The following is a 14,376-nucleotide window of genomic DNA, read 5'->3' on the forward strand; positions in this document are numbered from 1 at the left end:
GATCTTGAAGCTTCTGTACCCCGAGGTGGAAGCCTGGGGAGCACCCGGCCCCATCCCTGAGTTCCTTGGTGAGTGGTGCCTGGGCTGGCTCTGACCACATAGCTGTGTGCAGTGTTTTCTGGCTCAAGGCTATAGTTCTTCTATTCAAGCTCTCAAACTGTCATTATGCCTGCTTCTCTGCAGATGACTGACCCACACTTGTCCTGAAAGGAGACTGGTCAACTCAAGACAAACACCTTTCCAACACGATAGCCAACCTAGCCATTTGGAAAGTGAGAAAAAAAGTGAATTCATTAATATATTATTCATGCACATAATAAGCCATATTTATTTGAGTGCCTACTATGTGCCACGCATTGTTTTAAGTAGGGAGGCAAATTATCCCAGTTTGGCCAGAACTTTCCTGGTTTTAGCACTGAAAGGCCTATGTCCCAGGAAATTTCTCTGTCCTGTGCAAACCAGGATGATTGGTCATGCAGTTGTAGGCAATAAACCAAACGACCAAGTCCCATTCTAGGGGGAGAACTGACATTAAAAAGTCTGTGATATATTTCTTTGCTTTTATCATATAATTTAAGAACGGTGGTATTTTATATAGGGTTGTCAGCAAAGGCCTCACAGAAAAGGTGACATTTGATCAGAGACCTAAGACAACTGAGGAAGTAAGCCAATTAAAGATGTGAGGGAAGAGGATATCAGGCACAGGGGAAAATAGCTACAGAAACCCTGAGGCGGGAAGGCAGAGAAGGCCAGTGTGGTGAGAGTAGAGGTGTTGGGTTCGGGTCGTGTGGGACTCTTCAGGCCATGTGAGGATTTTGGATGTTTCTTTGAGAGATAGGAAGCAGCTGGAGGATTTTGGAGAAAGAGGTGGCGTGATTTGACTTAGACTTTGAAAAGATCATTCTACCTGTCCCCCTGAGGAATAGAGCATAGAGTGAAAGGTGGAGGCAGGAGGCCATTAGGGAGACGATCTCAGTATCCACATGGTGAAGGTGATGAGAAGCAGTCTGCTTCTGGAGCTTTCTGGATGGTAGGAGAGGGCAAATATGCTGAGACAGTATGTGAGATGTACGAGGAAGAGAGGAATCAGCAGTGATTCCAAGGCTTTTGTCCACAGCATCTCAAAAAATAGAGGAGTGTTTGTCTGAGATGGACAAAGGAGAGGAAGAACAGGTTTGGTGGTGGGTTCTGGGGCTCATAATTCAAGAGCTTGGGTTTGACTGTGTTCTGTCTAGGGACTTACTAGCCATCCAAATAGAGATGTCAGGGGTGGGCAATTGCCTAGTGTTGATGGGGTGGGTTAGGACTGGGGCGGTCCATTGGAGGCATCAGTGTATAGATGTATTTACAGCCAGTTGATTTGACTGGATCACGGTGAAAGGGATGTCACCGGACAAGAGAGGGAATCTGTGGCCTGAGCCTGGAACACCCCAAGATTCAGAGTCTGGGAAGAGAAAAAGTAGAAAGGAGAGGGATGAGGAAGCCCCTGCAAGGTGAGAGAACTAAGAAAGAGTGACATCCCAGAAGCCAAGTGAGGGAAGGCCTTCAAGAAGGACAGAGTGCTCAAGTTTGTCAAATTCAACTGGTTGGGGCAGAGTGTGGAGTGGGAATCAGCCACCATATTTGGGAGATCATTAATGACTTTGACAAAAACTGCTTCAGTTCAGTGTGGGGATGAAAACTTAGTCAAGGTAGGGTCATGAGAAATGGGGATGGAAGAACTGGAGGGTGGTTGGAGAAGAGTGTGATCTCAAAGAATGAGGGTTTTTTTTTTTTTCCAAGATAGACTATGTATGTGTTTTCACGCTGATGGAAATGATCCGTAGAGAGAAGAAATTTCATGATGTAGGAGACAGAGGTGACAACTGGAAGAGCAATGTTCTGAGAAGGCAGGGAAGTCTGGACTCCAGGAGACGGAGTAAGACATCAGTAGGAGCCATGGCAGCCCACCATCTAAAAAAGTAGTGCCAGCAGGTATTCAACGGTTTTAGGAAAGGAAGTTCTTTATAGAGAAGCAAAGTTCTCTACTAATTGCTTCTACTCTCCTAAGAAATGGGAAGCAGGGTCACTATCTGAGAGTCGTTGAAGAGAGTGGAAGGATGAATCGAGGAGGGGAGTTTGGAAGTGTGCCAGGCAGCATGAGGGTCCCCCTGAAGTTCGTGGTTGTGATTCTAAAGGTAGACCCATCACCATGCTGGTCTCCAGCCTGGATTTTCCCCCCACCATATTCAGCTATAAACACAGAGTTGTTTTAAACTAGAGTTGATTCTTTCAGAAAACACAAAGTGAGCACCTACAGTCTGTCAGACCCTATGTGGAGTGACAGGGATCCAGACATGGACAGAGTCCAGCCCTGAGGGAGCTCACTGGGGAGTTGGGGAGACAGACGTGTCAATGGACACATGAATTGCAAGGGGGTAGATGTTAGAATAGGCTATACTGGGAACACAGAGACAGGGCCTGGACCCCGGGGAATGGGAGGATCCGCTCTTCCTACTGGAGACATCAGCTGAAGTGATCCTGGAGGATGGGCAGGTTTTAGTCCTGTGCGGAAGGCAGGACACAGCATGGTGGACAGATACTGAGCCTGAGTGAAGGCTGGGAGGCCTGAGAGCTGAGTAACCCAAGAAGAGACTGGAGAAGATGGATCTGGAATGCAGGAGGCTTCAAGACTGAGCTTCCATTGCCAAGGGTACTAGATGTCGCTGGTTTTGACTTAGTGGAGGATGTGACCGTTCAGCCTCTGACACATGCCAGGGCCTCGGCTTGGGACCTGGCCCAGCATCATCTGACCTGGCCCCCTCCCTCGCCCTGTTCCTGAGCCCTGCTCACTTCCAGGGTCTAGGCTGAGTTTGGCAATCAGAAATAGATGATCGCATAGGCTCACCTTTCAGAAACTTCGGCCACCAGGGCACCAGGCCTGGGCTCAGTCCAGGCAGAACATGCACCAGTAAGGGAAACTCCAGCCTACCTGGGAGAGGGAGTCTCAGTCCTAAGGCCCTGGATGCCCAGGATGGCTCAAGCCCTTCTGGACTAGGCTGGACATTTTCGTCTTGTTCTGGGGCCTGAAGATTGAACTATCGCAGCCCCTCGGAGTCCACTCCTCCCAGCCTGCAGGGCAGGTGTTTGATGGGGTGGGAGAGGAGCCTATCTCCTCCCGTGGATCGTGGCTGCACTGAGCAGCTGGCAGGGGGGGTGGACATGGAGAACACGGAGACCACAGAGCTAGGATCCCAAGGCCCGGAGCTGTCACTTGGGCAGCAGAAGGATTTTCAATTTTTAAGGATTTGTGTTGTGTTTACAATGTAATTAAAAAATGCAAATTTTACAGAAACACATTTGTAAAAAGTGGAAGTCTCACAAGTGTTCAGTGCTTATTTCCCCTGTTTTTGTTCCTATATTTATTTACATTTAATAGTGGTAATTTTTTACTAGAATGCAAATATACTGTATACAAATACAGTTTTTTTCATGGGAGTTTATTTTAGGCATCTTTTTATTTCCATAGCATTCCAAAAAATGGAATATAGAGGGAAAACAACATAGGGGGGCGTGGGGGAGGGAGGTGAGTGCAACTCCATACATGCCTGCCCTCTGTGGCCGGCCGCCGCAGGGCTCGCATTTCAAGAAGGGCTTTGTGGCCTCCTGTATCTGACAGGGATGTGTCTTCTTGTCATGGGCATGCCTCCCTCATCCTGCTGGGTTACTAATTGTCCCCAGAAGGTTTTAACATGACAGTTTTCCCGGGCTAGGATTCACACCTGCAGCCACTCTCATGACCAGCTGGCTACAGAGGAGTGCGTGTAGTACCCCGTGACGCCCACCCTCAGGCTTCCCCAGCGGGCCCTGGGATGTGTTCGGGGGGCTGTCCCAGGGAAGGGGAGGCTGACACACATGGAGCCTGCCTGCCTGTGCTCCTTGGAAGGCACGGTGTCTCTAGGTGTCAGCCCCGCCTGCAAGGGCGTCCTCCCAGCGCTGGAGAAGCACATGCCCTCAGCGTCAAGTTCAGTGGCACCCCCCTCCCCCCCCACACTTGATCTGACCACTTCCTCGATTATTCTCTATCATCCTCACTCTGCTTTCTTCATCTTCATAGCACTTTTGATCACTGGGTATGTGACATCAGAGGTCTGCCCGCTTCGCCCCCACAGGCCACATTAGCAGCCTGCAGGTGAAGACTGTTGTTCTTTCCTGAAACATTTTCGAAGTGTTCTAAAAAAACAAAAGCGCAAAAACCAGGGGTATGCGACAGAGTGGTAGGTGGCCCTTATTGCCCACGTCTGTACACTTTCTCCCTTTCCAGAAAGCTTGCTGACCCCGGCATTCCGTGATTTTTTGTGTTTTTGTTGCTGTCGTTCATATGTTTGTCTCTGTCTCCCCACCTCCACCACGTCAATGCCACGAGAGCGGGAACTTTGTGTTGTTCCCCCTACATCCCCAGAGCAGTGCTTGACACGAGCAAACACTTAGCAAATGTGTGTTGGGATGAACGAATGAAAGAATGAAGACACCCGTGGAGCCTTTCCGAGCCCTTCTTGGAGTGTCTTAGCGTCCACCTGAGGTCCTAGCCACCTTGAAGAACCCAGGTCTGGGGGAGGAGAGAATGGGAAATGTGGCGAAGCCCCAGGTAGGGGAACACTGCATTCAAGAAGAATCAGAGAGACTAGAGGCACAATGGGGAGCCCTGGGGAAGAAACCGAGGAGGGCAGGGACATGGACAGGGAGCTTAGAGCACTGATGCCCGAAGGTCCCCTAAGCAGCCTATGGAAAGCCAGCCAGGCAATCCCAAGTGACTCGCGCAGCATCATCTCCTGGAAGGGGAGCGCTAGAAAAGAGAGGCTGTCGGGATCCTGGTCCAGGCATCTGTAGTTCAGACAGCTTCGGATTATGAGGATGGGCACCCCTACCCTGCCATGCCTTTTGGGTCACTCCACTACTTTCTCTTCTTTTAAAGGAACAGCAATAGGGCTTTGGATTTAGATTTATCAGGCCCATGATTATGGCAACCCCACCGTTGTTAAAATCTGTTTTACATATACTGTATATTGATTCTGCTCCTGTTACAAGTGTATTTATCTCTATTGCCAATGTAAATAGTTTTGTAACATGCAGAGATGTATTTATAAATGCTGTATTATTGATTTTTCTCATGCTGCAAACACATTTATCTCTTTGTTAATGAAAATGTATCTAGGAAATAGTAAGATTGATTTATGGAGAAAGGTATGGGGAGGGAGGGAGGCGGTGCCGAGCTGGGTAGGCTGTCCTTGGCCAAAGCCAAAGGAGACATCGTGGGACTTCCAAGATGCATGTTTAATTGGAGAAAACTGCTCTCAAAGGCAAAGGATGTTTGGGAAGTCCTTTTGCAAGGTGGTCTGATGTGTTCGTAGGAGTCAGCTATGCTTTCAGCTAGGGGAGACCCCCAAAATTAGTCATCCTGGCCAGGAGATAGAAGCATCTCCCCTTGGTCTCAAACCCAGTTTCAGTAGGACACAACAGAGTGAAAGATACTGGCTCAGAAGTAAGCTTGGAGGAAAGGCCAAGCTTTGCCATCGGAGGATTTCAACACTAAATGTTGTCAAAAGATGAAAAAGCAAGGGGATAGACAGCAGACTACAGGGACACAGGGTAAGCTGCCAAGTGCATATTCTTGCAAAGTGACACTTCATTAGTGAATACAGACCCAGACAGGGCAGCCTAGGGAAGATGCTTTTAAGGACTTCCTTCCCTAATATAGACAATGGGTTTTTAAAAGCATTGTGTGGTGACAGATGGTAACTCCACTTGCGGTGAGCATAGCCTAATGTATAGACTTGTTGAATCACTATGTCCTACACCTGCAACTAATGTAACCGGTGTGTCAGCTGTACTTCAGTAAAAATAAATACATAAAGACATCCTTCCCTGGAAGCTTCCACCACCCAGGCACTCACTACTTTCCCAGGAAAACCTCTGCCAGGCAGTTACCATCACGGTTCACAAAAACGAGGGTCCCTGTGGCCTGCCAATAGCATGTTGGTGTCTCCATGCTCATTCTGGGTTCAGACTTCCTCAGGTTGTCACTTCCGGCATCCTGGGTACCTAAAACGTGTATTGTTCACGGGACGACCCATTGTGTGCTGATGAAGAGGGATTTGCATGTACCTTGGTAACAATATGGAAACAAGAAGCAGGATCCTTACTGGGGAGGCAGTTGGGCAGATGCCAAGACAGGCTTCAATCTCATGAAGCGTAGAAAAGTCTAGAGAAGCTGCCTGTCCTTTGTTGCTTCTATCCAAGTGTGACCACCACCGCCCCATCACTGATGACTCCTTTATACTGTTCTCTGCTTTGACCATTTGAACTACTTATTGACAGCCTAATAGGAGGGCTAGCATTTTTAAACACTGCCTGTGTGCTGGGCATATGTCTGTGATCTTTAATCTTCACCACACCTGTGAGAAAGGTCTGAGTTAAGAAAACTAAGGCCTCGGTCAGTGATTCTGAAACGTGTGCTCATCACGATCCGCTGGAGGGCTGTGAAAACATAGATTGCTGAGTGCCCCCCAAAGTTTCTGATTCAGTAGTTCTGGGGTGGGCCCCACAATCTACATTTCTTTGAGGTCCCGGGTGATACTGATGCCGTGACTCTGAGGACCGTACTTTGAGAACTACTGGTCTACCTCAAACAGCTTAAGTATTCACAGGCAGGATTCACACCCACGTCTGTATGATTCCAAAACCTACGTCATTTAGCTGATATGAATTGCCCCATGGTGTGTGTCCCAGATGGACCACCAGTGCTTTCTCAGGTAATATCTTGTCTTGCTGGAACCACTTAACCCTTGCTTCTCCATCCAGCTACCTCCACCCATCTTTCATGGCTCTGCTTAACATTTCCTCTTCTACAAAGCCTTTCCTTAGCTCTGGCCAAAGCCAGCTGCTCCTCCCCCATGCTTCCAGAATCCCCCAGGCAGAGTTCTATTTCAATTTACTCCCATTGTTTAGTTACTGTTGGTTTACTTCTCTGACCATTCTCCCAGCCCTCACTATGAACCCCACGAGGATGCCTGCCATTCATTCCTTGCTCTCTGTGCCACTGTGCCTTACCAAGTATTTACTCAGTAGCTGTCGATGAAACAACTAACTGGTTGAATGACTTTAGCCAGGGGCAGCATGCATGACTGGGGTTTATAGCGATACCCCCTGTGATGGACAGATCTGCATTTCTCTGTGGTGGGGGTGCATGGACACTTTCTAGCAGTTGTTGCTGAAGAGACTAATTTGAGAAACATGCTAAATTAAGTGTGCTGGTGCTGCCTTCTCCAAGCTAAGCATCTCTGGCTGGTTCGGATGGGTGTCCTACCTGATGTGCACATCTGTCTTCCCCTGACTGCCAGTGTTGGCTTGGAGCCTGGCTGGCTGGCTGCTCCTCGTCTCCTTTATTGCTCCCCCTGTATCCCTTGCAAAACTGTAGACTGATGAGAGAGTAGGTGCCCCAAGGAGATGATGGCTTTGACGTATGAATAGCTGGGTCCTTCTGCCTAAACCTCCACATCCTTTGGTAGCGTTAGCTACTCTGAAATAGGGTGGCAATACCTACTGTGTGCTGGGCGTGTTAGTGAGCTTGGAAACTCCTTGAAAGAGGATGTCTCAAATGTGTGCATTTGAGATGGGAGAGATCCCTCTGCAGTGACTCATGGCTTTGCGAGGTGATATATGGAGGCTGTGGGGCTGAGCCATGAGGCGGGCACAGCAAACGGAGGTGGTGTTTGGGGGAGGGAACAGTGAGGTCTACTGGGACAGAAGTGGACATGAAGCCGTAAATATTCGGGCTGCCTACTTGTCATCCAGAGATGATCCCTGAGCCTCTGGCCAGGGGCACAGTCATGAATAAACACTGAGAAGAGAGAGGAAATCTCCATTTCAAATGTGGGGATGGAGCAGTAGAGCTGAGCTCCTTGGCGGTTACGCATTCATGCCATACTCATGGAAACTGCAGTAATTTAGAGCAGTTCAGTATTTAGACTCAACTGTGTAATTCATCCTGATGTTTCCCATTCATCAAAGCCTTGTGTTTGTTTGTATTACCATGAGAAAAATAAAAAACGTGGGAAAAAAAGATCCCCCCTCCTTTCATTACAAGCAAATTACGACAGAGTTACAACCCTTGGGGCCCTTCAAGCAAAGGAACATCTTGCTTCAATTAGATATAAATAATGAACAATAATTAGAAAGATTTCTTCATCGAATTTGTTATTTTTTGTTTCCTTTCATCTGTAATGTATTGAAACAAATACTGAGCTCTGTTTCTGGGCCATGTAGTAGGGCCTAAAGGAACTCCATGGAGTGTGTCTCCAAAGCAGGAGGAAGCCGCCATTGCTGGCTCCTCTGTGTGCATGCTGCGAAGACCGGTGTCAGCCCTGGGTCCAGTGCCACAGATGCAAAGAAGAGGCTGCCTTGGCTCCAACCCTCCAGCTTCTTACAGTCTACTGTGCAGAATAAATGCTACTAGTTACTGGCCACTGAGTTTGTGTCAGGCACTGCTTTACTAGCTAGACACACATCACCTCAGTTGTAATGGTAGCCCCCTGCCCCAGGCTCTGCTTCTCACCCTGTTTTAAGAGGTTTGGAAACTGAGGCGCAGAGAGTTTAGCTAACCTGCCAGTCCTGCGGGGTCAGTGATGGGGGAGCTGTGAGGTAAGCCAAGTGGTTGGACTCCAGAGATGCTGCTTCCTCTCGTTCTGGTATGCTGTGCCCTGAAATCACAGTGATATTATGCTGCCATAGAAACCATGCAAGGTGTAGAGATGGCACAGGGAGGAAAGGGATGGCGATGGCTTTGCACGGGCAAGGGAGGCACCTGCCTCTTCAGAGTGTTTGCAGAAGAATATCAGGTGGCGAAGTGAGATAAAGGGGTTCCAGGCAGAGGAAGCGCCATGGCCTGGTGCCGTTGATGGGGACTGTGTGGGATTTCTCATTTCAGCATTGGCCATGGGGCGGAACAGGAGCAGCAGCTGGAGATGAGACCAGCAAGTGGAGGGGTATGTCGATCAGGTTGAGAAGATGGGATCTCCTCCTGGAAAGGGTGACTCAGGGAGAGGTGGGGATGATGATCCTGGTTGGTACAAAGAAGAACCGGAAGAGAAATAAAGAACGATCAAGTTGTAGCCTGCAGAGAGAGAGCCTGGCTCACCACTGAGCGTTTGAGGATTTTTGTTCTTTTGCCATTTGACTCTGTGTGCGACGTTCTGTCAGCATACTGAACCAGGCGGTGCTCACTTAAGGCGAGGGAGAGCTTTATGCCAAGTGGTCCTTCCTGGTCTGACTATTGCCCCTACCCCAAGGAAGCCTCTCCGTCTCCATCCCCAGCTCAGACATCTGCTGGGGAGCCTTCCAGATGCACTCCCTCCTCCAACATGCATGTGGCCTGAGCTACCTGCTTCTCCTTCGTGTCCAACAAACCCCAGGCTCTCAGAAGTGCTTGGTTTTATCTTCATCATCTTTGAATAGTTGTCAATGCCTAAAATCAAGGCACTTCATATAAATACACAGATTTCTTTCTTTACTGGAAGACAGATTGAGAGGCGGTGCTCAAAATGCAACAATTGGGTGGAACTCTGTAAGAGCCACAAGCTTTTGAGGGGGATCTGCCTCTTCACGGGCACGACCTGAGTGCGTGTCTCTGCCCACACCAGTTCTCAATGGCAGGGACTAGTCATCGTCATCAGTCTTGCCAACATGTGTTTCCTTCCAGTGCTGTAGGCATTGGAGTTGGAGACCTTTAGTGTCCAGCCACCTATGGTACCCTGACTCATATACTGTGGCAGTCTGTATGTGTCTGTGGTGAGACTGTAAGCTCCTTGAGGGCAGGAATGATATCTTATGCATCCATTTGTCCCTTGAGCTCAACACAAGACCTGGTTTTAGGTGTTCGGTAACCTTATTGAATTCATCTACACTGAGGAAACATACCTGTGATAGGATTAGGCCCTGGCAAGTCATGCTCTGGGCTGAGGAACTGGAGCTACTTGGGGTTATGAGTGACGAACGTGGGTAGTGGGCCACAGCTGGGCTTGGTCCTCAGGAGAACCTTGCAGCCCGTTTACATCCCTGCAGTAGGCATCAGGTACCCATGCTTCATGCCTTTTTGCATTTTCAGGACATTTCAGGACCTCTCCAAACAAGTTGATATGTCTTACGGCACCGTCCGGGACTCTGCTGTGTATGAGTACTTCCGAGCCAAGGGCACCAACCCCCTGGAACAAGACAGCACTTTTGCTGAACTCTGGCGGACCATCAGCAAGAACGGAGGGGCCGACAACTGTGTGTCCAGTCCTTCGGAAGGCATCAGGAAGGTAGGCAGGAACTGGCCACCTGGCCATGTGTGTGCTGTGACCTGCTGTGGGCACCGTCATCTCCAAGGTAGGAAGGAGACACCTTCCCAGAGCGGGGTGATCCATCTTCAGCCAGTCGGATAGAAATTTCTCACAGGTCTGTGAGTGTCCATAGGAGATGCACACATTCTTTAGGTAAGATGCCCATTCGTGGCAACAGAAGCAGAGGGGCTGCTCATTAGGTATCTTCTAAGTTTCCAAAGGGTCAGTGAAGAGCAGGTGGATTAAGCCCGATTGATGGACCTCCCTCCTCATGGGCTCTTAGGATGGTGGCCCAGAGGGGCCTGCCCATCCCAAGTGAGAACACTCAGCCAAAGCAGAAGCAGAGGAGCAGGTAAGAGGTGGAAGGACTGAGGGGACAAGGTTGAGGAGAGGATGGGCACACCGTGGGCAGCCAAGGGTTAGAAAGAGGAAGACCATACATGAGGGACGGAAGGCCCAGAGCAAGGGCTGCCCAGTTGACCTGGCATGTCTGTGGGACTGTGCTTCAGAAGAGAGATGTGCTGGGGGGATGTTGGTAAGGACAGAAAACCCAGGATGGAGTCTAAAGTGAGGGGACCCAAAGGAGCACAGGGTGAGAGGAAGCCAGGGCCAGAGAGGAGGAGGATGCAGAAAAGCCATCACATGCTTCAGCAGCGGGTTAGACTTTGCTCATTTATTTTGTTGACTTGCTCACAATGACCTGAATTAATCATCACTGTCCCATTATACAGATTAGGATCAGAGACATGGGGTCACACTCCTAGTTAGGCTCTGACGCCCGGGGTTCCGGGCTGTGTTTGGCACTTATCCACCGTGCGCTTGCAGAGCCCTTAAAGGAGAAGGAGGATGGTGGGACGAAGGCAGGTGTCATCTAAGGAAGCTACTGGTGGTGGTGTCCTGTCCAGCGAACCTTACCTGTGGTAGCTACTGTCCCTCAGGTCACCAGTGAATGGTGTGAGAAAGACGTGCTCCTGTGGCCAGGACTGCTGTCTCCGAGCAGACGGGCAGTCCAGCCTGCCTCCGCATCTCCTCCCTCCCCTTCCGTTCTCACAGATCAATTAGCTCGGGTTGGCTTCTCCTTGTTGTTCAGCCACACTGAGCAGCAGAAAGCATCTGGGCTCTGAAGCCTGACACGCTTGGGTGTGAATCCCAGCTCCGCGCTCCCCAACTACGTAAATTTGAGCACGCCACTCTTCCTGTGTGGAACCTCTCAGAGTTGAGAGAGGTCCTTTGGGGGTCTCCTTAGAAACTTAAAATACTCAGAAATACATGTTATGGTTGATACCATAACCAAGTGATAATGAAAATAACAGAATACGGTATAAATGTGTTATTCCCGTGCTGACAAGATTTATTAAAATCCCTTTGTTTTTTAGTAAATTACAAAGGATGGCACTCTAACCTTGAGCTGCTAGGTCTTCTTTCATCCCTGACAGTGAATCTTTGTGGCTCTAGGTGACCTACCTCATTTGGAGATAATGAATACAAAGTTGACTTAAGGCTTTTTATGAACATAAGGTCTGGGCCAAATGGCTTTTGAGTTTCCGCTCTCTGCTTTCTTTGTCTCTCATAGAGAGCCAGTACTCCCACCCGCATAGGATTCTTGTGAAGATTCATTGCAATAGTGCTACAAAAAGTACTTCTAATAAAGGAAAAGATGGCTACTTTCGACTTTATTAAACTTCCGTTCATTGTAAGACAATTTCAAGAAAAAAAAAAAGGCAAGTCACACACTGGGAGGGGATATTTACAATGCATCATAACCAAGATAGGATTACTATCAAGATTATAGGAAGAACTTTTATAAATCAATAAGAAAAATTCAAACAATTTAACAGAAAAATGGGCAAAAGACTTGCACAAGCCTTTCACAGAAGAGGCAGTTCATATGGCCAGGATATCATAGGAAGAGATATTCAAAATCGTTAGTGATCTAGGATATGCAAATCAAGACCATAAAGGTATATCATTTTACACCAATTAGACTGGCATAAAATGAGAGGTGGTGGAGAGGATGCGAGTAACAGGTGGTTAATTGCTGGTGGGAGTGTACCCAGTACAACCACTTTGGAAATGAGTACGCTATTCTCTTATAAAACGGAACATTCATGTACCCTATGACCCAGCGATGCCACTCCTGTATTTCTACCCAAAGGAAACTCCCGCATGCACTTCAGAAATGAGAAAGGTCAGGGTAGTATTGCTTATAAAGTCAGAACCCTGGAAACAATCCAAATGAGCTTTAACAAGGTGAAAAAATACGACCCGCAATGGAATGAGCGGCCTACAGCTTCATGTAATAGCACGAATGAATCTTAGCAGAATAACATTGAATCAGAAAAAGCATTAAAGGCAATTTCATATGGGTCAACTAATAGAAAACAACATACAACTTCATACCCATTTAAAATGTATGGAGCACGTGCATGCACACATCCAAAGAAAGGATGAAATACAAAATTCCCAATAGTGGTTAATACAGAGAGAGGCAGAGCAACAGGGAGGAGAGAAGCGAATGGTTGACTGTAAGTCAAGGTCAGTGTTAGCTTTAGATTCACAGGGTTTAAATTTTTTTTTTCCATTTCTCATTATAATAAATAACTAATGAGTTAATTAAAAAGAGGGCCATTCCTGGACAAGAGGATGGGTGTCCTGAACCCAGGGTTGTGATGAGTCCCAGTTTGTACACCTACATACTCTTCCAAATAAGTGAGTCCCGACCAAGCCAGGCAGAGTTTGGCTTCCACAGACGCCAGGCCCTTTTGTCCTTACGCGCTTGCATGTGCCTACCTAGTCTTGCTCCTGCTGTACCACAAGAGAACAGACACCACCACCGAGCCCTCTGGAGGGTGATAAATTTAGAGATGGGTCATCAGGGAAATAGCTCCTCGTCAGCCTACTTCCCCCTCCTTTATTGCTGGCACGTTAGAAATCATTCACCTTCTGGTCTTAACTCATGATGAAAACAATGTAAAAAAAGAGAAGTGGTGGAAGATGCAAAGAAAGGATTCCTTAGAAATGCTATGGCTTCGTGGTACAGAACCTAATCTTTTTTCAGTACCTCGGATGTGTTACTTTTATGGCACCTTCGTTTTATAAACCCCAAGCCAGCTTTGGGGTCACAAATCTCCCTCTTGCATTTGGATCTCTAAGAAAAAAACCGACTGCCAGCACTAGACAAATGTTAAGGGTTTTATAACTAGTGTCATAAAAGTGAGTTTATGGTATTGTCAGAAAATGGAGTGTGCTGCATTTTTTACCGGAAGGAGAGCTCAGATTTACTCTCAGATCCTCTTCCTGTGCCTGCCTGCGGGGGTGGGGTGGGGGGGCCTCCTGCACCTAAATGCTTCACCAGTGCAGGCAGCTCTGCAGAAGTGAAGAGGGGGCGCCCCCAAGGGACGTTGCCGGAAACTTCTTTAGCAAGGGGAGGATGACCTCACTTCTCATTTCCAGTTACTCTTTGGTGACTCTGGCTCCATTTCTGGAGAGTGCCTGGTAGTGGAGCGATGTCTAATTGCTACTGGAGTCAGGGAGTTTGGTGTAGAGGGTAACCTCAGAGAGCTGCTATTATTTTTTCCTTGGGAGTGCTGCAGCTTTTAATGACTTGAAACTAATTTAGGTGGGAAATTGCTTAGCAAGAGGCGGTTACTTTTCCACAGTATCAGAACCAGAGAAAGGGATTATGTCATGCTTGCCCCACCCTTGTGACCCAGGCCTTCATGCTAGTGGCCCCTCAGACAAGGAAGGGGCAGCCCTTTCTGGGCCCTGGTGAGGAGAACAGGAAGGAATTTGTAAGGGGGGAGGGAGTTTTATTTATTTATTAAGAGCCCACAGCATACAGTTTTTACAACAGACCTGCCTGCCACCCAGTAAGTCTCAATAAATACTGGGTTGTCCCTGAATGAGTCATCTGTTTGCCGTCTGACTGAGCAGAGGCACATAAATCTGAGATGTTGTTGGTGCCATCAGTTGGCAGGTTACCCTCTATGGATTCCTTGATGGGAGGGGTAAGGGAAGT

At 48.2% G+C, this 14,376-nt stretch overlaps 1 protein-coding gene across 1 annotated transcript in view; it reads left to right on the plus strand.

Annotated features, from left to right (window-relative positions):
* GRID1 (glutamate ionotropic receptor delta type subunit 1) overlaps nucleotides 1–14,376 on the plus strand; it is a 687,404-nt gene that overhangs the window by 636,474 nt on the left and 36,554 nt on the right. The window contains exon 13 of the mRNA XM_040623983.1: nucleotides 10,142–10,337. Within this exon, the coding sequence (XP_040479917.1) occupies nucleotides 10,142–10,337 (196 nt within the window). The remainder of the gene's footprint in view (nucleotides 1–10,141; nucleotides 10,338–14,376) is intronic.

This window comes from Ursus maritimus, unplaced genomic scaffold (assembly GCF_017311325.1).
Source record: "Ursus maritimus isolate PB19 unplaced genomic scaffold, ASM1731132v1 scaffold_7, whole genome shotgun sequence".
Lineage (NCBI taxonomy): Eukaryota > Metazoa > Chordata > Mammalia > Carnivora > Ursidae > Ursus > Ursus maritimus.